This window comes from Schistocerca gregaria, chromosome 3 (assembly GCF_023897955.1).
Source record: "Schistocerca gregaria isolate iqSchGreg1 chromosome 3, iqSchGreg1.2, whole genome shotgun sequence".
Taxonomy (NCBI): Eukaryota; Metazoa; Arthropoda; class Insecta; order Orthoptera; family Acrididae; genus Schistocerca; species Schistocerca gregaria.
This window is the reverse complement of record NC_064922.1, coordinates 619650084-619671340: the sequence shown is the minus strand read 5'-3', so window position 1 is coordinate 619671340 and position 21257 is coordinate 619650084. Positions and strand designations below refer to the sequence as shown.

Sequence of the window (21257 nt, the reverse complement as noted above, 5' to 3'; positions counted from 1 at the left end):
ACTGCCTAAAAAGGGCAGCGTAATCTAAGGAACATTTTTGTCCTACATAGTTTTCCTCCTGTCTGTTGCATAACAATAAACAGTATTCATAGCAAAAATGAAATTTTCAATGTTTACAGCAGATTTTATTCGAAATTTGTTACTTGTAACGTAAAACAGAGGGATGTTGTAGCAGAAAAAAAACAATGCCGATTTATTATACAACGCAGGTAAAACCAATTTCCTAAAAAAAAGTAAAACGAAAAATCCTAATATCGCTTCAGTACTTCGTCGAGCTTCTAAAAAACATGTTTACGTTATTCTTAAACACCGGACTTACCACTATTAACAGCAAACTCTTACCTTTGATCTTGATGATGAACGTACTATTGGTTACAGAATAACAATAATTGCATAGATTTTTTATGTTTGTGCAAGTAAAATGTATTTACACCAAAAGTAGTCGCTTTGGTTACATAAAACCGCAAAAGTTAGGCGCTCAACTAATGTTTATTACTTACAAAATGCAATTTATATTTCGTAAGGGTATAAAATACACAGTGGACTAAAACTGAACGATGTGCGGGTCTAATTATGTGAGAAACAAACAAAAAACGAAGAGAAGTCATCGCTCCCGGTTTCTTTCGCACACATTAAGTTTCTCTCCCTGTCAGTGCTACTTATTCTCCGGGTTATCTTAAGATTTACTACGTCATTTACGTACCAAAACAACCGAATCGTAGTTTTGGTACAGCGCAACTCTAGTGTTAACATAACATTGTGACAGCTTGTACAAAGAACATTGCTACATGCGGACATATGGCGCAGTGCGGCGATGCTCGTTTTAGCGTGAACTATTTGCACCGCAAAACAGAGCACGTACCGCAACGATGGTGAACGAAATACAGGGTGCAATTTTTTGTAGCCACATACAAGGACGTAACAGAGACAACAGAACGCCACAAAAGAATTTTCATCTTTACTGCGTTCCACTGCGTAATGTCTACACTGGATAGTTTTTTAATGGAACACGAGTGATATTTCCTATTATTAATCGAAGATTAATCCCCCTAGTAGCGCGTAAGGTGCATACCGTGGATACTTCGACTGCCTTCAAACGGCTTTTAGTGTGCTACTTTTTGTTGTAGTTTAGCAGATATCCGACGAAAAAATCATTGCTATAGATACGCAATTTATTTCAGCCCACGATAGGGCCGCGGAGTTTTACACTCGTATCAGAAAGCATTTCTGTACAGGTATTGATTATTTTCTAGCATAATCGCCAAGAAGTTCAGGCATTTGTTGTAAAGGTATACCAGCGTACCTATCGTAAACGGAACATGTCCTTATCAAATGAACCGTCCTGGCATTTGGATGTAAGAGACTTAAAATTACGGAAAAACTAAATGTGGATAGCTAGACAGAGATGTGATGCGTCATTCTCGCCAAAAGATACCCACGTCTTAACCTCTGCCCCACACTGCTCGGAAAAAACATTCCGCCAAGGGGCCTTAAAAGTTCCTCATTTGACACAAAATATTCTCCGTATAATAACTTTCTCGTCTCCGGAAGACTATTCAGATTCGTTCAAATGAAACGCAGACGCATGTTTCACACGTACACATGTTTGGTAGGCCATTTCCATGACACTCTATTTAAAGTATAAATAAAAACACAATGTGACTAGTCAATTTTACGTTTTTAATTATGGCTCATTCCAGAGGCTTTGCTCCGCCATCAAGTGGCAGTTTCATTGGTTAGCTTGTTTATCGCTCCTGGCCCGCCAACGGTGTCGAAATGTTTGGAATAATGCAGAACGCTTTTGGTAGATTAATGAGAAATATTTTGGAACTAAATCGCATAACCGCACTCCTGTGCATCTTCGTTGTGTACTTTTCCGAAAGCACAGCATTTCAGTTTAACAACTTAACTGTTCACAAACTGTACCAGAGTTGTTACAACCATTTACAGCCTCTGGTTAACATATGTCTACATATGGCCACATTCCGCAAGCCACTTTGCGGTGTGTGGCGGAGGTATTTCTGGTATCATTTTCTGATACTTCCTTCCTTGCTGCATTCGCAAATGGTTAGTGGGAACAATCGGTATTGGTAAACCTCCGTATTAACTTTAATTTCTTGGATTTTCTCGTTGTGGTCATTTCGCGAGACACACAAAAGAGGAAGCTATATGTTGCGTAACTCTTACTGGAAAGTACTCTCTCGAAATTTCAATAGTAAACCTCTTCGTGATGCAAAACGCCTTTCTTGCACCTCTGCCACTAGAACCTGTTGAGCACCTCCATAATGCACTTGCGCTGACTAAACAATCCCGTGAGGAAACGAGCCGCTGTTCGTTGAATCTCGTCTATCTCCTCTATTAATCCAAGCTGGTAAAGGTCTTCAGCTGATTTGCAATACTCAAGAGACGGTAGGACAATTGTTTTCTAAGCCACGTCTTTCGTGGATGAATTACATTTCCGTAAGATTCTTCCTATGAGTCTCAGCCTTAAGGAGATGTTATGTTTTTCATCTTATGATATGTAAAGATTTTTGTAAAGTTATTGATAAGAGGACATTTTTTACTCTTTGCACATAACTTCTACATAAACGAGAACTGCGGTTAATTTGCTATTCAGATGTCGTCCATACACTTAGAATTCAAATTTAGTAATATATATACTATTATTTTTTTGTCTTACATTACATAGATCAAATTGGTCTGCAATTAAGTATATTTTTAAATTTATCTATGTTGCGTATACGCAAGAGGATCTATAATAAATACAATTAAGTAATATCAACTCTTTATGAGCTGATTTGAGGCAAGAGGCATGTTTTGCTAAGTTCCTTAGCACTTTTGTGTGTGTGTACTGTGTAATGGAATGTTGTCAGTTATACTTCTGTTCGAAGCCGCTCGAGTGCATGGTGCTACATCAAGCCGACATCATTTTCAGTATTTCAATTGAGAGGCGATGTATCACCCTGCCATCAGTTTGGATACGACATCAAATAACGAACACAGTTTCCCGAGAGTCTGTACACCCACCTTTTCTGATATTCACTCTTGTTTTAACTACCGAAGACTGAATAAAACAGAAAATAAAAATGTCATGTGTTGTTCACCTGACAAAATTTAGAGTAAAGAAACATTTAATTTCTCTTTTAGTGTTGTTCTCGCTGTGGATTTAAAGACGCACCACCCGACAATATTCCCAATGGTAAGATGCTTCGCCAATATAAGTAAGTCTTAATCAGTTAGATGTCTATCTTTGGAGGATTTGTATTAGTACAGTGGAACCAATAGGGTGTAGGTTTGTTTGCAAGTATTTCAAGGTTTAAGTTGTTCGTAAAACATGTTTACCTTGGGCCGTTATTAATTCATTAATTAGTTTCAGCTTCACAATAATTCTTACGGATGAACAGTCGGTTAGTGTCTTTAAAATACATTTGTAAGACAAAACATTATGACCACTGCCCACCGCGAAGTTAAATGCCGTGTGGTGACGCTGGGTGCACGTGACGCTGTAACTAAAGTGTTTAAGCGGAGCAGACATGACGGAGGATCACTTTAGCGAAGATAAGGGCTGCAAAAGGGGAAATCCATTGAGATAAGCGACTTTGACAAAGGCCAGACATTATTACGCAGAGCCTGTGAACGAGAGTCTCGTAAACGGCGAAGCTGATCGAATGTTCACGTGCTACGCTTGTGAGCATCTGCGGATAGAGGTAGTATAGTGAAACTACCACTAGGCACTAAATGGATGGATGACCACGACTGTTCTCAGAAAGTGGGGCTGGGAGGCTTGTCTATTCAGTAAAATAGGATACATGGCGATGTGTGGCATCTCTGCCGAAAGAGCGCAACGACGGTGCGTGCCCAAGTGTTTCGGAGCACAACGTTAATCGTGCACCGTTGAACATAGAGCTTCGCAGCAGATCACCCTTACGTGTTCACTGACATCGTCAGTTACGATTGCAGTGGGCACGAGATCATTGGGATTCAATCGGCGATCAATAGAAACGTGTTGACTCTTCGGGTGAATAACATTTTTGCTGCCATAGGTCGACGGTCGTCTCCACAAACGCCGTCATCGACGTGGACGGCGGCTCAAAATGTGCAGCGCGCAACGGACGCAGGCTGATGGGAGCAGAATTATGCTGTGGGAGACATTCTCCTGTGTTTGCACGGTACCTGTGATAATAATCGAAGACACATTGCCAGCTGCGTATCACCTGTATCCCTTCATGCTTGATGTCTTCTCAGGCAGTGATGTCATCTTCCAGCAGTATATTTCTCTGGGTCTCGGAGCGCGAACCGTGCTACGGTGGTTAGAGGAGCATTATAGTGAACTTTTGTTGATGTCTCGGCGACTTAATTCGCGTGATGTAAATACAGTGGAACCCATCTACGTCACCGTCGGGCGCCACCACCGCGTACACAAATCAGCGGCCCGTTATTTACGCAATGACATTACCTGTGCGAATACATATAATGCCGCATACCTCCACAAACCTACCAACAAACTGTCGTAGCGTCCGACGCTTAGGCAACTGGTTATAATCCTACCGGTGAAAAAGAATAATAAAAAATAAAATTAAAAAAATTTCATCACCCTTATATGGTTGGATATCAGACACAGGAAGAGGTGATGGTGCACGGTCTGAAACAAATCGTGCGCCAATATCTGAAGTTCGGTTCCAGATTTATGAGCGGCGTCCTACACAATCAGAACATAGGATAATTTTAATGCTGATTTGTTCATCAGGCAGAAACATCATGCTTGGCGGTTCCCTTTTTGTTGTTCTAGACTGACTAACCCCCCTAAATTATCTCCCTTCCCCAACTTATGAATAAATCCGTCTTTTGAAGCTCCATTATAAGGCCTACGTAAGGGATAGTTCGTTAGGAGCATGCACGATAATGTAATACCACTACGCAGTCAAGTTCATAAGGGAAATCCAATTTCTAGGATTTTGAGAAGCAGGACCCGGTCTTTGGTATCACGGAAAATGTGGTAGAGGCTACGACTCGTTAAAATTCCGAAGCAATATTACCCTGCAGCTATGGCAATACACCAGCTCCCTATCATCGAGTATCTCCCATTTTCTGTTTCCTCATTTGTCTATTTTAGCTATAAAGTTTGCTATCAAGTACATATTACATAAAATGTACTAGTCTGGCAACCAAAGTAATTATATGCCACAAAATGCAGTAAACGTAAATAAAAAAATAGTATTTTTTGATTAAACAATCAAATCAATGAAAAACAAAAAGCAAGTAATTCAATAATTCACAACAACTTCCATCCCTAGCATAAGTGGAAATATACCTTCACATGAAACTCCCGGTCCATTAAAGCTTCCAGACAATGGAAAAAAACGGAAGACTGTAAAAAATGCTTTGTGCTGGCACTGAGTTTCATTGACCCCTGGTTCCACAGCTATTGCATGAACATAAACACATCACTATCACTTAAGTGATACAGCTACACCTCTGACTTCTCATCTACATCTCTGAGGCAGGAAACCATACAGATTTTGAGGTCACTATTAGCTTACCTGGAGTGCGACACAACATCGCTATCCCACTCACCGAGCGCATGCAATCTCTAAATTAGAACTAGCATTTAAGCAAATGAAGTCTCATAGCAAGCATGCGCCCGAATTTGACTGAGAGTTGAGAACAAGACTCTTCTGTTACCGAAGCAATTTCCGTGACAAACTCGTGAAACTTTTTTTTTTTTTTTTTTTTCTTTTTTTTTTAAAGATTATGCTCGGTTCCTGAAGTGATGAATAAAGTTTGGATTAGCTGCCGTTTTACAGTGTCTTCCGCTTCGTCTATCTTTTCAGTCCACCTCACTTTTCTTCATCCGGAAAATTACCTCATAGGAAAACATGTTACATTAACGCCAGTTCGACAATTATGCTGCAGCACTTAAACAGCCATTTCTGCCACACAAATGGCCCATCGGTCCGGAAATAGTACTCATTTGATGCAATAGTCGCTCACGGACGAAAAGTAATGACATTTTCAATTATCTCCTGATGCAAATAAAATGGAATTACGTGATAATATTATGGATGACAGGCAATTTCATCACTACAAGCTGAAACTCATTTGTCATTTATTAGTTGTGTTCCTCTTTCCACTACATGACATCTCTCAAAACGATGTCCACTGCGGAAACAAAATACGTTGTAGACTAAAGACATGGTAATAAATCGTAGTTGTTATCAAAGTAGTGAATGTGTAATAACACGAAATGGTCGAACAGGTAACGGGTAGGAATACAGCGAACAGGCATGCAAGAAGAAAACAACACGTGACCGCATCGAGATAATAAAGTTACAGTTATTAACACTGCCAGAAAAGTACACGCCGCCAAGCAATGCCCAGTGAAGAGAAAGTAAAACTACGCCATTAAGATATATTTGTCTTCCATGTGCTGAATATCTATCTTAGGAAGTAATAAAAGTGTAATTCCTGTAACAAGCAAGTTAAAATAATGAACTGCATTACAGTGGGATCAAGGAGAAAATAAGTTAATCCTGCCAGCATGCTTCGGAGACTCCGTTAATCATTACGAATAGCATCAAATGAAAGCAAGCGAAAACTTTGCAACGAAAAGAAAAGTTATGTCGGACCACAGCGACGCAGCAGCAAAAAACTGGTTTTTCGTGACCACTTTTATTACTCTATTCTCGACAACAGCAAATTGCAAGAAAAACAGAAGCCACGTCACCGAGAAGGGCAAATCCCTCCACGTGTCTGTATAGGTAACCATTCACAACTTGATTAAACAACAGCGCAGAATAAAAAAAAAAAAAACTGGCGAGGGGAAAATTGTCCCAGATGTTTTGTTACGTATGGAGTGCTGTAAGTTATGGCCGAAGTAAAGAGCTGATAGTGTTTAAGCAGAGCGACAACCGTGCATTATCAAGTACAATCGCACACTGGAACAGGAGAAATTGACTTAGAAGGAAAAATTTTTTCCCCAAATTATGAGATTCTGCAATATCAAATTCGCGTATCTACATTATTGTAGGCCGATAAAAATAAATGTAGCGAATATCTGGAAATGTTACCCCGCGCAAGGAAACAATAACACGTTATCGAGATACGGCACAGGTGGTTGAACCACGGTAGTGCGAAAAGTATGCGCCGACGCGACGCCTCCAGAGTAAATGGATGATAAACAGCGCCGACTGGACCCACGCTGCGGCGCGCTGCACGGATGGCCAGGCGACGCACCGCTGCAGCGCGTTTACCTGTGGCGAGTAGCAGGTCCATGCGGCTGGTCGTCATAGCAACACTCGGCGCGCCGTAACAGATCCAACCGTGTAGCGCCGAGCCTGACAGCCGGCAAACTGCCCGGCTGCTCAATGGAGGCGGCAGGCCACCGGCAGAGAAGCCCGCGCATGCGCACTAGGCGCCCGGGGATCGATCCCGCGCGCCGCGGCCCAAACAAGTGAGCGCGGCCAGGTGGCTCGCGCGGGAACGGCTGTCAGCCTCTCTCTAGGGACCTGCACGTCACATGCCGGGAATCGAACCGGCCTCCTGCGACCGCACTGGAGTGCTCTCGAGCGACTTGTCGAAGGTCGTCGAGCACAGGGAGCGAAGGGACCGTTTCTTCTTTTTCCGTGCATGCTTTTTCATCCCCTACTTCGTCCGCTCTTTGTTTGTACAAGGTGCCCTCTTGGCTCTGTACAATTGGGAAAATCCACTGTCCAATCACATTGTGACCACCTGTCATAAACAAGAATAACCACTTTTATACGGTGTCGACGATCGTGAGACACACAGGAAGACCAAGAAGTTTTGTAAGGGATGCCGATTCCAGCGCCGTGGCTAGCTGGAGTGTAAACCCAATCGAGGTGCTCACATAGATTCACGATTGGATTTAATTCTATAGTGTGTGGTGGCCACGGGAATACGGTAAACTCATCCTGGTGCTCTTAGAACCACGTACACTGCGAGCTGTGTGACACGTTGCATTGTCCAGCTAATGGATGCTATCGTGCTGAGGAAAAACAAACTGGATGTAGGGGTGGACATAGTCCCCAAAGAATAGGTGCATACTCGAGTTGATCTATTGTGCCATCCAGAATTCTGAGATCACCCAGGGAGTGCCACAATAATAATCCCCAGATCATAACGCCCCCTCCTCTGGCCTCGACCCTTTCAACGATTGTTGAGGGGTGTTTGCTTCCAGACGTTTCACGCTGAAAACGCCATCCATATCTGTCCAATGGAACGTAAACAGTGATTTATCTAAAAATGCCACCTGTCGCTACACAGTGGATGACCAGCTGCGGTGTTAGCGTGCCGATGAACAGCAGTCAGAATGGATGCAGGAACCTGGCACCTGCTGCGGAAGCCCATGCCCAGCAACGTCCTTGAACCGTCATTGAGATGTGGTTCGTAACCCCTTGGTTCGTTCGAGCGGTTAGTTCAAAAATGGTTCAAATGGCTCTGAGCACTATGGGACTTAACATCTGAGGTCATCAGCCCCGTATAACTTATAACTACTTAAACCTAAGGACATCACACACATCCATGCCCGAGGCAGGATTGGAACCTGCGACCGTAACGGTCACGGTTCCAGACTGAAGCGCCTAGAAACGCTCGGCCACACCGGCCGGCGGCGGTTAGTTGCTTAACAGTTGCACGTCTATTTGTCTGTACACATTCCTATAGCAATTGTTCATCCCTGTCATCAAGAGTCTGTGATGCATCTCAGTTGCCACGGCTTCGGTTTTGAATAGCGCCATTTTGGCGGGGGCGGTATATTTCAATCACTGCAACACGCGAACAGTTTACAAACTTAGCCGTTTCGGAAACGCTTCCACCCTTGGCTCGAAAGGAAATGATCGCGCCCTTCATAATACCAGATAAATCGCTCCGTTTCCGCATTACAACGACTGCACTGGTTTCCGCGTTCCCCGAACACGCTTTACATACCCTCCGCTGCTAGTGCTGCCACCTGTCGTCTGTGAGTAGTTATTGCACACTGACGTCGAGAATAAGCTGTGGTCACATTATTCTGACTGAACCGTTTAAATGTTTCGTTTTATCCCTGCTTTGCGGCTGATGAGCAGCGTTGTTTTGTTTCGGTATTGAATTGGTTCATTTGTGACGCCACCGCTGGCGAGAACGACACAGTTACACTGTCGAGAAGCGATTAATGGCGTGTGTGTGGCAGCAAGGTCGCCCACAGACAGGGCAATGAAAGGCAGAGACAATGAGCGCAATTATAAATGGTTGTGTCAAGGCCCCACCTCGTAAAGCAACCCTTCTTGATTGGGAGAAACGTGCTTTTGTTCCGGACAGCGGCAAGGACAAGCAGAGTAGTGGATGTAAGAAAACGCGAGGGAAAAACGTGTGTCACTGACCAACAGTCCATGCTTTGTTGGTACAATTTGCAAATGCGGTGCATCACTCAAGAGTGTTAATGTCTGATGACTGTCCTATACAGAGTGTAAATTTTGACAAACCAGAATAACTCGAAAAATAAGCTTCACACTAAAAAAGTGTAGAATCCAAAGTTGATTATTTCAGAGGGGGACATCTGTTGGTGCTAAAATTAGCCTGCCATCCTAGCCAGACCCTTGGGTGTGGGGCGGGAGGCAACTTTAAAATTTCAAATGGGAACCCCCATTTTTTACTGCACAATCAGATTCTACATACAGAAAACTACGTACATTTTGTCTTAAACATTTGTTTTCATTCTTGGTAGTTGGCGCTGTAATTCAAGAAAGTCCATATTCTCTTTTTGCGTGGAAAATTGTTACGGATAAATAAAAAAAAATACTTATTTCCTTCCTAAATTTTGATTCATTGAAACTAAAACTCTCCCTCTGTCCCCATAGGGTGGGGTCTGAGAGAGACGAATGAAGAGTTGATGAAATCTTCTCGGGCTTCCATCTGGGTCATCTTCCGGCGAAGATGACGAGAATGACACTCATCGAAACGTCGCGGGTTTTCGAGGCAGCTACCGAGAACATTTCATCAGCAGTATACACCAGGAAAGCCTACATTCACAGGAATTAGTTTTACAAATGTTGACCCACATTTTTTTATTAATATTTGTAAAACTGTAATTCCTCTCTCTCTCAAACCCCATCCTATGGGGAGAGAGGAAAGAGTTTTAGTTTTATCGAATCAAAATTTACGAAGTAAATAAGTATTTATTTACAGAATGAGATTTTCACTCTGCAGCGGAGTGTGTGCTGATATGAAACTTCCTGTCAGATTAAAACTGTGTGCCCGATCGAGACTCTAACTCGGGACCTTTGCCTTTCGCGGGCAAGTGTTCTAGTGTTCTACCATATGTTTTTTTTTTTTCGATGTAGTTCGTTGCGTTTGGTCTTGGCGGACATCACAAGACATCCATTCAAGTTGGTCGTTGTTTCCTTGACTCAGTTTTTTTATTACAGAGAGCACACAGCTCTCTGACCGAACACGCTGAGTAACCTTGCCGGTTCTGAGCTACCGAAGCACGACTCACGCCCGGTCCACACAGCTTTAGTTCTGCCAGTATCTCTGATTTGGACATGTTGGAAATATAGTTAATAACGCTACTCGAAGACAAGTGAATTGTCAGACATGTGTGGTTACAGCAAAATGGCTCTCCAGCACACTGTGTTATTCAGGTGCTTCAGTTCCTTGATGAACAACTTCGAGACGTGGTTTAACAACATCTACAGCCCCACTGATGTTGCTACCATGACGCCCACACCTTATCACGCTAGACAGCTCAATGTAGGGAACAATTTCATCTCATGTGGTGCAATGTCGACACAAAACTTACAAAGAATTGGGCAAATGGAGACGCATAGGTCTCTGTGTACGACACAATGGTGCACATTCAGATCCACTGGATAGATACTTCTTGCAATGTAAACAATCCATTAAACACTACGACAAGAAAAGAAAAAAGACGCTTCTTGAAGGTATTATCCGAACAGGATGAAAATGGGTGGACGTGATATACATGTATTGACAAACAAAACAGCTTCAGAAAAATTCCCTGGTTTATTCAAGAGAAAGAGCTTCACAAATTGGGCAAATTAATAACGCATTAGACCACCTCTGATCCAGGTGTAAGCCATTATTCGGCTTGGCATTGTCCTATAGTGTTTTTGGATGTGCTCTTGCGAGGTATCGTGACAGTCTGTCCAATTGGAGCGTTAGCTCGTCAAAATCCCGATATGGATGGAGGACCCTGCACATAATGATCCGAAGGTTCTCAATTGGGACAGATCTGGTGACCTTGCTGCAAGTACGAAGACAAGCGGTAGAAACTCTCGCCGTATGCGCGCGGGCTTAATGTTGCTAAAATGTAAGTCCTGGGTGGCTTGCCATCAAAGTCAACAAAACGGGGCGTAGAATATCGTCGACGTACCGCTGCGCTCGAAGGCTGCTGCGGATACTGCCAGGAAATGAAATTGCAGCCCAGACCATCACTCCTGGTTATCGGGTCGTATGGCGGTTGACAGTCAGATTGGGATCCCAGTGCTGTCCGGTGCTTCTCCAGACACGTCTTCGCTGCTCACCGCGGCTCAGATCGAAGTGGGACTCAGCAGTGAAGGCAGCTCTAGTCCAGTCGATGAGATGCCAGGCCGAAGACCTGTCTGGAGGCGACCTGGGCACCAGTGGAATACCAACCTGGCAGTCGCCCACCATTAAGGCCCTACAACCGTGAGTAATGGTTTGGGGCGGCATTTCTTTTCATAGCAGGACCCCTCGAGTTGTCGTCCTTACAGCACGGCGGTACGGCGACGATATCGTGCGACCTATTTTGTTGTCTTTCTTTGCAAACCAACCTGGACTTACATTTTAGCAACAAAATGCCCGCACGAACACAGCGAGAGTTTCCACTACTTGTCTTCGAGCTTGCCAAGCCGTATCTTGACGACCAAGGTTCCCGGGTCTTTTCCCCATTGAGAACGTTTAGAGCATTATGGACAGAGCCGTCCAAACATCTCGGCATTCTGATGATCTAACGCGCCAATTGGACTGAATCTGGCACGATATCCGTCAGGAGGACATCTAACAACTCTGTCAATCAATGCCAAACCGAATAACTGCTTGCACAAACGCCAGAAGTGGACAACTCGTTATTGACTTGCTTAATTTGTGAAGCTCTTTGACTTGAATAAATCATCAAATTTTTCAGAAAGTGTAATCATCTGTTTTTTGTACATGTACACAACATCTATCAATTTGCGTCACATCATTCGTAGTGGTTTTTTTGCGAAAGGTAAAGGGAATGATTGTCCCATTTGAAAATGTGCACTGTATGACGCCAGGAACTTGCGGCGTATGGCATGTAGACACGATATCCTGGGTGTCTGCCACAGACAGAGACGTTGCGAGTTAACGGGCTATGATCGTGGAACGGTAATCTGTGCAAGATGCGTGGGTCACTGCATATTTGAGATTACAAAGGAATTCAGGTTTCCAAGGTCAACAATATGTAGCGCAGAGACACTGTTTCCATACGAGTAAACAGCCCAGGACGACCCCAAATATTCGACGAACGGAAATTACGTCGTCTCTTCAGGATCATATGGGTCTGTGAGTCAGATCACGATGGATTCGAATATGGGAAATTAGGAAAATATTTCTACCAGGACTATTCCGTTTCCGATGGTCGACATCATATCGTCTTCCTACGACTTTTCGCCACATAGTGTAGGATCCTGAGCCTGAGCCATTTCTGCAGTTCAGTCCAAAACAGTGTCACATGTTTGCTTGTTCTTACATGGTTCGCGGCCGTGGCAAGGTAGACTGCTCAGAGGACGATAATTGTTTCAGTACATGCTAGCCGTATCATGCACAAAATGGTTCAAATGGCTCTGAGCACTATGGGACATAACTGCTAAGGTCATTAGTCCCCTTGAACTTAAAACTACTTAAACCTAACTAACCTAAGGACATCACACACATCCATGCCCGAAGTAGGATTCCAACATGCAACCGTAGCGGTCGCGCGGTTCCAGACTGTAGCGCCTAGAACCGCTCGGCCACACGGGCCGGCTATCACGCACAATCTGAGCACTTTGTAGCAGTTTGTTTCCTATACCAACATACAAGAAGCTTCACATAAGAGCTAACCGCTGATGATGGGCTATAATGCCCAAAACTGGCCTGGCAAAAAAGTTTCGATAAATTGAAGATAACTGTGCTAAAAATGAACATCGTATACATCAAAGCTGAACAACACCAAAGCTGCAAAAAGCTGCAAAGTATTCCACCTCCCTCCCTTGTACGATGCTGACCCGTGACATTACACAGCATTTTTAAATTTTCACCACCGTGCCAGATCGCTAGATACTACGACGAGAATGGTGCAAACAGTGGACTCACCCGCAAGTGCAGCGGTGCTTGAACCGTGCACAGATTTAGTTTTTCTGAGGTTTCCGTAAATCCATTAAAGCAACTTCCAGTATTTTTCCTTCGAAAAGTAATATAAGTATTTGTAGTCCCCCTTCCTTTTCAAGTTGTATCCCCGAATAACCGAGCGCGTTAACGCGCATTTTGCAGGACTCGGGGAGACGAGCCAGCCCCGGAGCGGATCCTCCCGGAGGATTAAAGACCAGAGTCGGTCTGGACGAAGCTTTTAAGGCGGTTTCTCACACCCACCTGGTAAATACCGGCCTGGTTTCCACTTCACCGTGAACAAACATTTATGAAGTGATCGTACACGTGAAGAAGTGCATTACTCCAGACGCAGTCAACACGGGGTAAAGGAGTTCCATCGGGGAAGGGGGGGGGGGAGGAGTAGGAGGGGCATTAGCCTCCCGCTGTCACTAACAAATTAATAATGCTTCTACCCGTATAACAATGCTGACCGCGTATGCGAACAGGACAAGGCTAAGATAAGGAAGAAATGTAAAAAATGCAATTAATCAAAACGCCATGTTCTAGAATTCAGAGGGTCTGCCTTCTGCTTGATATGTCTATAGGCATCTGCATGAATGAAAATGTATTACAACGAATGGGCATAGAATTAAAACAAGACATAAATTGTAAATCAGTACCAGCAAGCAGACTATCGAATCCCACAAAGCAACCGCCAGGGCAACGTCCCTATGCGGTAGACGGCTCTCTGCGAATATTCTCACACGCCCTCACTATACAAGAAACTGTTCATAATATTAGTATTTAACCCAGGATATCTTCACTAAATAAGTTTCATATCTTTTTCAAATGGAATTAATGTAATACCTGTCGCAAACAACGTAGATCCCAAAGATACAAAAATCGCGTTCCACTCTCTGACAACCGATAACACGTCCCGTTGGTAACATAATTACACACGGAAGGACTAGGTTAGACAGCATGTGGATGGGGTAATAAATCGGTCTGATACTAGGGTTGGATAAAAAGTAGTACCAACACCGCCACAACATGTCATGCAATGGCATGCACACTGTCTGTAGGTGATAGGAGGTAAGTTGAGGTAGTGCATAGAGCGGCAACGGCTTTGTTTGAGTCAGTTGCAGTGTGTACTGATTGGAAGTGCGGGAGGCCAGTTCGAGCGCTCTAACAGTACGTTTAGAAAACACGAACAAGGATGCTTGGATCAACACTGAAATGACAAGTGGTCGGAGCGCAGAAGAATGTTTTCAGGGACTGCGTGAGGCGTGTGGTGGTGGAGGGCTGCCATATCGTACGGTAGCGAGATGGGTGAAAATGTTTCCGGATGGAAGGGGTATCATTCAAGATCGGCTCCCTTCGGGACGTCCCCCGACTGACAACATGACAATTGAGCTTCTTGCCTCCCTGCTATATGTCGATCGCCGATGGACTGCATCCCATCGTCCTTCATGGCAATGCATGTTACCACCCGACAAACCACGTGCAGGGGGTCCTGTGAATGGGGGTGTGAGATATTGGAACATCCACCGTATTCACCCGATATGAGTCCTATTCGCCAAAATGAAGGAAACTCTTCGAGGCATGCGCTACATCACAAGAGACCGACACCATCCGTGCCATAGGACGCTCCTTGCGAGTCATCGACAGAGATGGACACGCTGACGGTGTACAATAATCTCCACCTGTGTGTGGGATGGTGAGCGAGATGCAGGGCGATTACACTGAGGATGTGTAATACGGTTAAAGTCTGTCAATAATGTCTCGATGAATTATGAGTGTGTTGCCACTACTTTTTATCGAATCCATGTATTTTCAAAGGAGCCATTTCGGGGTTCGCCATACTGAATTAGGCAGACTACAGAAAACCTTAGTGTGTACGACCAGATGTGGATTTGAACGCTGCTCCTCCCGAATACTGGTTCACTGTCTTGACCACTGCGTTCTGTTCGTTCTCGCGAGCAGGCAAGCTTCATCGTATTGGTGGTATTTTCAGTACTGGTTTAGTGTTCTGGCCCTCACTACGGAGATTGGTTAGATGCAGCTCTCCGTCTCAGTCTATACTGTGTAAACCTCTTCACCTCTGCCTAATTACTGATACCTACATCCATTTGAAGCTGTTTATTGTACTCGAGCCTTGGTCTCTTTCTGCAACCCCCCCCTCCCCTCCAAACGTATCACCATTACTAAATTGAACACGTCTTGACGACACAGAATTTAGCCAATCTACCGAACACTTCTAGCCAAGATGCATCATAAATTACTTCCTGATTCGATTCGGTGCGTCTTCGTTAGTTATCGGATCTAGTAACATAATCTTCAACATTCTTCTGTAGCACAACATTTCAAAAGATTCAGTTTTCTTCTCGTTCACGTTTCACTTCCACACACAGCTACTCTCCAGACAAATACTTTCAGAAAAGACTTCCTAGCAATTTAATTTATATTAGACTAGCGTTTTACTTGCAGTTGCGCCTACATATGCATACGTCACCACCATTACAGACATATATGTCTGAATCTCTGCTGTTTTACATATGCGACGCCAAAGAGAATATTCAATTTATCTGTGATATCCTAGAACACATTGATGAAAGAGTCATGTATATGCCAAATTTTGTTGCAATGGTTTAATGAAAATAATCACGGAAAATTTAATCTCTTCGCTAAACCGTCTTTCTTCTTCTATTTTTTTCTCCCCTCTTCCACCTAGTTCATAACACGCTTTCCCTCTTCGACCCGCCTCCTCACACCTTCTACCTCCTCCACCTGGCTCCTCAAACTCCCTCCCAGTTCTACCTGCCACCACACTCTCTCCCCCCCTGTTCCACCTGCCTTTTCATGGCGTCTTTATTTCCCACCTGCTCACAACCCTTCTCCATCTTCCACTTATATCATACGCCTCCCCTCTCTCTCTGTCCATCTCCCCCCCCCCCCCCCTCTGAATAATTACAACTACGTGTTCACTATAGCTGACACATTAGTCGCGAGGTAACAGCAACTGTACTGATACTTAAAATAATTCTCATTTACGCTTCAGTCTCAGATGCACATTCTTAAATACATGGCATGTTCAATCTCTGAATCATATCCAGACGTAACTGTCCAGTCACATTAATGTGACCACCTGACAAAAGCCTGAGTAACCACCTTTTGCGGTGCGAGCCGCTGTGAGACGTGCAGAAAAACAGACAACGAGATTCTGGAAGGTACAGGACTCCAGTGCCGTGGCCAACTTGGACTAGGTTTCTTGGTTGAAGGTCCATGACGCTAACAGCCCAATCGAGGTGGACCCAAAAATCCTCTTAGGTTTAAATCCAGGGATTTTCGTGGCCAGTGGAGTACAGTAACCTCGTCTTTGTGCTCTTCGAATCACGCACGTACACTGCAAGCTGTGTGACAGATTGCATTTTTCTGTTGTTAGATGCTGTCTGTATGTCGTTCGCAACAGCAAAGAGCTTGCAGTACAAGAGATAGCTAATATGAAGCAGTGCTCGCCATCATGCTGAGGCAAAAAGAAATTGCATATAGGATGGACATAGTCGCCAAGGATAGGTGGGTACCTGTGTTGATCCACTGTGCCTTCCAGAATGACGGATCATCCATGGAACGCCACGAATACATTCCCCAGACCATAACTCTCCTTCCTCCGGCGTGGACCCTTCTGACTATTGTTGCAGGCTGTCTACTTTCAGTCCGAGGGAGCATAAAAAGTTATTGATCTGAAAAGACCACCTCCCGCCACTCAGTGGACGTCCAGTTGCAGCACTGGCATTCAGATTACAGCCTTCGTCGCCGATTAACAGCAGTCAGCATGGATGCATGAAGCAGGCGTCTGCTGCGGAGGCAACGTTGCTGAGCGGTCGTTGAAAGACACTGTTGGTAGTCCCCCGGTTCATCTGGGTTGTCAGTTGCTCTAGAGCTGCGCGTCTGTTCGTCCGTATACGTTTTTGCAGCTGTTGCCCGCCTCCGTAGCTCAGTGGTGGCGTTACCGCCTACCACGCAATGGGGCCCGGGTTTGATTCCCGACAGGGGACTGAATGTTGTGTGTCCTTCATCACCAATTTCATTATCACTGACAAGCAAGTGGTGACAACTACAAAGACTTCCTATACGGCGGCCGAACCCCGAAGGGGATATCCCGGCCAAAAAATGACATACGGCCATTTCATATCATTTCTGCAGCTGTCGTTCACTGCTGTCATCTCTAGACCGTGGTGCACCGCAGTTGCCTCGGCGCCGGTTTTGGACAGCGCCATGTTGCCACGCACGGTACGCTTTAACCACAACAGCACGTGAACAGTTTACAAACTTAGCCGTTTCGGAACTGCTTCCATCCGTAGCCCGAAAGACAATGATCGCGGCCTTCTGGACATCAGACAAGTCGCTCCATATCCGCGTAACAGCGACGGCTGCAGTATTTCATGCATCCTCTCGACACGCTTCATATACCCAGCACTGCAAATGATGCCACCTGCCGTCTTGAGTAGGTACTAAAAGCTGACAACGAACGTAGACTCTGGTCACATTAATGTGAATGGGCCGAGTATGGTCAGCAGTCTTTTCCGTATGTCAGAACCTCGGTGAGGCTCTGAGACACACACAGCAGGTACGATTCTCGGTACGGCACACAATTTTAATCTGCCAGGAAGTTTCAGATCTGAAGATGATCCAGAGAGACTGAAACATGGCACGTATTTAAAAAGTATGCATGCTACACAAGAGTAACTGCATTAAATACTCCTACTTAATCTCTCTGACAACCTGTTTTTTCCCCTTTCTCGCTCTCGCTCTCCCCGCCTTTTCATTCCCTTCTCTCCTCCTCCCCCTCACTTTGTCCATCACTACTTCCCTCTCTCTGTATCCATATCATCCTCCCATCTCTCCCGGAACATCTCCTCCTCCAAACTTTTTGTCCACTTCCCTCTCTTCACCCCCCTCTCTTCACCCCCCTCTCTTTTTGGCCCCACCCTCTCTTTTTGGCCCCCCCCTCTTTTGGCCCCCCCCTCTTTTGGCCCCACCCTCTCTTTTTGGCCCCACCCTCTCTTTTTGCCCCCCCCTTTTGCCCCCCCCCTTTTGCCCCCCCCTTTTGGACCCCCTTTTGGCCCCCCCTTTTGGCCCCCCCTTTTGGCCCCCCCTTTTGGCCCCCCCTTTTGGCCCCCCCTTTTGGCCCCCCCCTTTTGGCCCCCCCCTCTTTTGCCCCCCCCCTCTTTTGGCCCCCCCCCTCTTTTGGCCCCCCCCCCCTCTTTTGGCCCCCCCCCTCTTTTGGCCCCCCCTCTCTTTTGGCCCCCCCCCCTCTTTTGGCCCCCCCTCTTTTGGCCCGCCCTCTTTTGGCCCGCCCTCTTTTGGCCCGCCCTCTTTTGGCCCGCCCTCTTTTGGCCCGCCCTCTTTTGGCCCGCCCTCTTTTGGCCCGCCCTCTTTTGGCCCGCCCTCTTTTGGCCCGCCCTCTTTTGGCCCGCCCTCTTTTGGCCCGCCCTCTTTTGGCCCGCCCTCTTTTGGCCCGCCCTCTTTTGGCCCACCCCCTTTCTCCCTTTGCTCCTATCCTTCCACCTCACTCTCTGTCTCCCTTTGCTCCTATCCTTCCACCTCACTCTCTGTCTCCCTTTGCTCCTATCCTTCCACCTCACTCTCTGTCTCCCTTTGCTCCTATCCTTCCACCTCACTCTCTGTCTCCCTTTGCTCCTATCCTTCCACCTCACTCTCTGTCTCCCTTTGCTCCTATCCTTCCACCTCACTCTCTGTCTCCCTTTGCTCCTATCCTTCCACCTCACTCTCTGTCTCCCTTTGCTCCTATCCTTCCACCTCACTCTCTGTCTCCCTTTGCTCCTATCCTTCCACCTCACTCTCTGTCTCCCTTTGCTCCTATCCTTCCACCTCACTCTGCCTATCTTGCTTGCTTTCTTGGTTACCCCTGCCTATGCCGAAGATCGCTAAATTCGGCTGATGGGATGGCGCTCTTCCCGCCATTAGGCGATTTCATTCACTATGCGGAAAACTGTTTTCATTGAGAGTACGAATGGTTAGGAGAGCATAAATTTCATTTGACCACCGCCTGCAGGCACTTCAGTCACCAGATAGGGAAATATCATTTAATAGCAGAGATTGTACTGGCATGACTTAAATTTAACTACTCAGAGGATATAGTTGTGAAGAATGCTCATTAAGTGTCCCTGTGAGTTCGTGGCCTGGGTGATTGGAGAACGAGAAGCAACTGCTCACTGTTGTTCTCTTGTACTGTGAGGAAATACTGTCTGTCTCCAAACAAGATAGCCTTCCTCCACCATCAAACCCCCATAACTTAAAATTCCGTCGGTAAGTTCTCCGAAATAAGTCTTATTTGCAACTCTATTGATAAACTTTCATTTCTCAAATTAATACCAGTATTTATAACTTCCACTTTATTATTTATTACATTTACCTGTTCTTTCTGTAAAACGCTAGTTCATCTTACATACTGGGATGGCCGTACGTCAGTTATCATTAGCAATCCTTAGACTTTGTTCTGCCTATGTAGAGGCTCACAGTTATGAACCTGCCAAATGCGCAGTACCTGATGTCAGCTACACTAGCAGTTTGCGGTATGTTCTTTCTTGTTATCTGAGAAGCAACGAATAGGAAGTTAACTACAGAAAAGTAGAAGTTCTTTCTCAAACGTGGTGGGAAACCCCGCCCCCCCCCCCCCCCCCCCCTACGACGATGAAGACAGTTAAACTCTCTCGGCTTGAATGCATGGTCAGAGATTTTCGGTGGAGGGCTAATCGGGTCTTATTTTTTAACGGTAATGTCAATTCTGTAGTTTACCTAGATGTGATTAAACAACTGTTGTTAGAACTGGAATATATGCAGATCGTTAAAGAAAGTCATATGAAACAAGAAGGAGCACTCGCACATTAGAGTTTTTGTGAGAGACTTCCTAAATCTACACTTGGATGAATGGACTGGTAGAGAGGGTGCAGTTGCGTGTCCTCCACGTTCCCCAGAGATCACTCCCAGGGATTTCTGTCTGGAGTTCACTAAAAAATGAGGTTTATTGCATCAATATTCGTGATGCTAATTATATTAAGAAACGAACCCAATCGTAATTTGAAAACCTACTTCCTTGAAAGATTTGCAACAACGTTTGTGAATCAGTGTTGAAAAGATGTTATGTTTGCTTAGAAAAGCATGGAAACAACTCTGAGCATCTTTTGTCGGTTCATTGAATTCTACATGTACTTCTTAGTTGATAAATTTGTGTTTTCATTAGTTTAGTATAACTGTACAAAACGCATTTTAGAAAATTAAGTTATGAGCCACCCTGTATTACAAAATATCTCGAAAGAGGCAAATAACAGCCTTATTATCAAAATGTATCTCGCTATTTGTAAATTTTAAGTCAACATGTTTTGTATGCAACAACTTGCAACAAGGAATGGATCGTTAGACGAAGCACTACGTAGTTATCGTGAAACCCTTTTGAGAAACTTTAAAGAACCTGTAATTGAATGAGTGTGTGGCCATCGCATATTTCGCGTGGAGGTCGTGGAATTGGATAGGAGATATCACTTTTCTGTCGTTGAATACGAGAACGGGATTAGCTAGGAAATCGATAACATTGGTATTACGCACCGTCCACCATACTGAATATGACTTGCGGAGTATATAGGGTGTTCCCGAAACGTTGCGACAGAGTTCGAGGGGCTGTAGAGCGTGTCTTGAAGAACAATTTGAAGACAGGATTCAGTGGCCGGAAACACCGTGCAGCTTTGCAACAAAGTGTCAGAGTTACAGGCTGCCACTGCCACTGCCACCAGCAAGAAACGTGATTTTGTACGATGACGGACCACAGGTGGAATGTCTCGTAATGTTGTTTGCTGTACAGTGATCACGACTCATTGTCACGATCGCTAGTG

The 21257-nt window shown here is 44.9% G+C and overlaps 2 protein-coding genes across 7 annotated transcripts in view; both read right to left on the bottom strand.

Annotated features, from left to right (window-relative positions):
- LOC126355534 (translation initiation factor IF-2-like) overlaps positions 1–21257 on the bottom strand; it is a 179067-nt gene that overhangs the window by 77380 nt on the left and 80430 nt on the right. The window contains exon 2 of the mRNA XM_050005880.1: positions 18690–18903. Within this exon, the coding sequence (XP_049861837.1) occupies positions 18690–18903 (214 nt within the window). The remainder of the gene's footprint in view (positions 1–18689; positions 18904–21257) is intronic.
- The window catches only part of LOC126355206 (rho-related BTB domain-containing protein 1), a 1271465-nt gene that overhangs the window by 1241631 nt on the left and 8577 nt on the right, over positions 1–21257 (bottom strand). Inside the window, exon 1 of one of the 6 annotated variants that reach the window (XM_050005443.1) lies at positions 7251–7366. The exons of 4 other annotated variants lie outside the window; for them this stretch is intronic. The gene's annotated coding sequence lies outside the window, so the exon portion shown is untranslated. Of the gene's footprint in view, positions 1–7250; positions 7367–21257 lie in introns of those variants that run through there. One more of the 6 variants, XM_050005448.1, reaches the window with a different exon arrangement.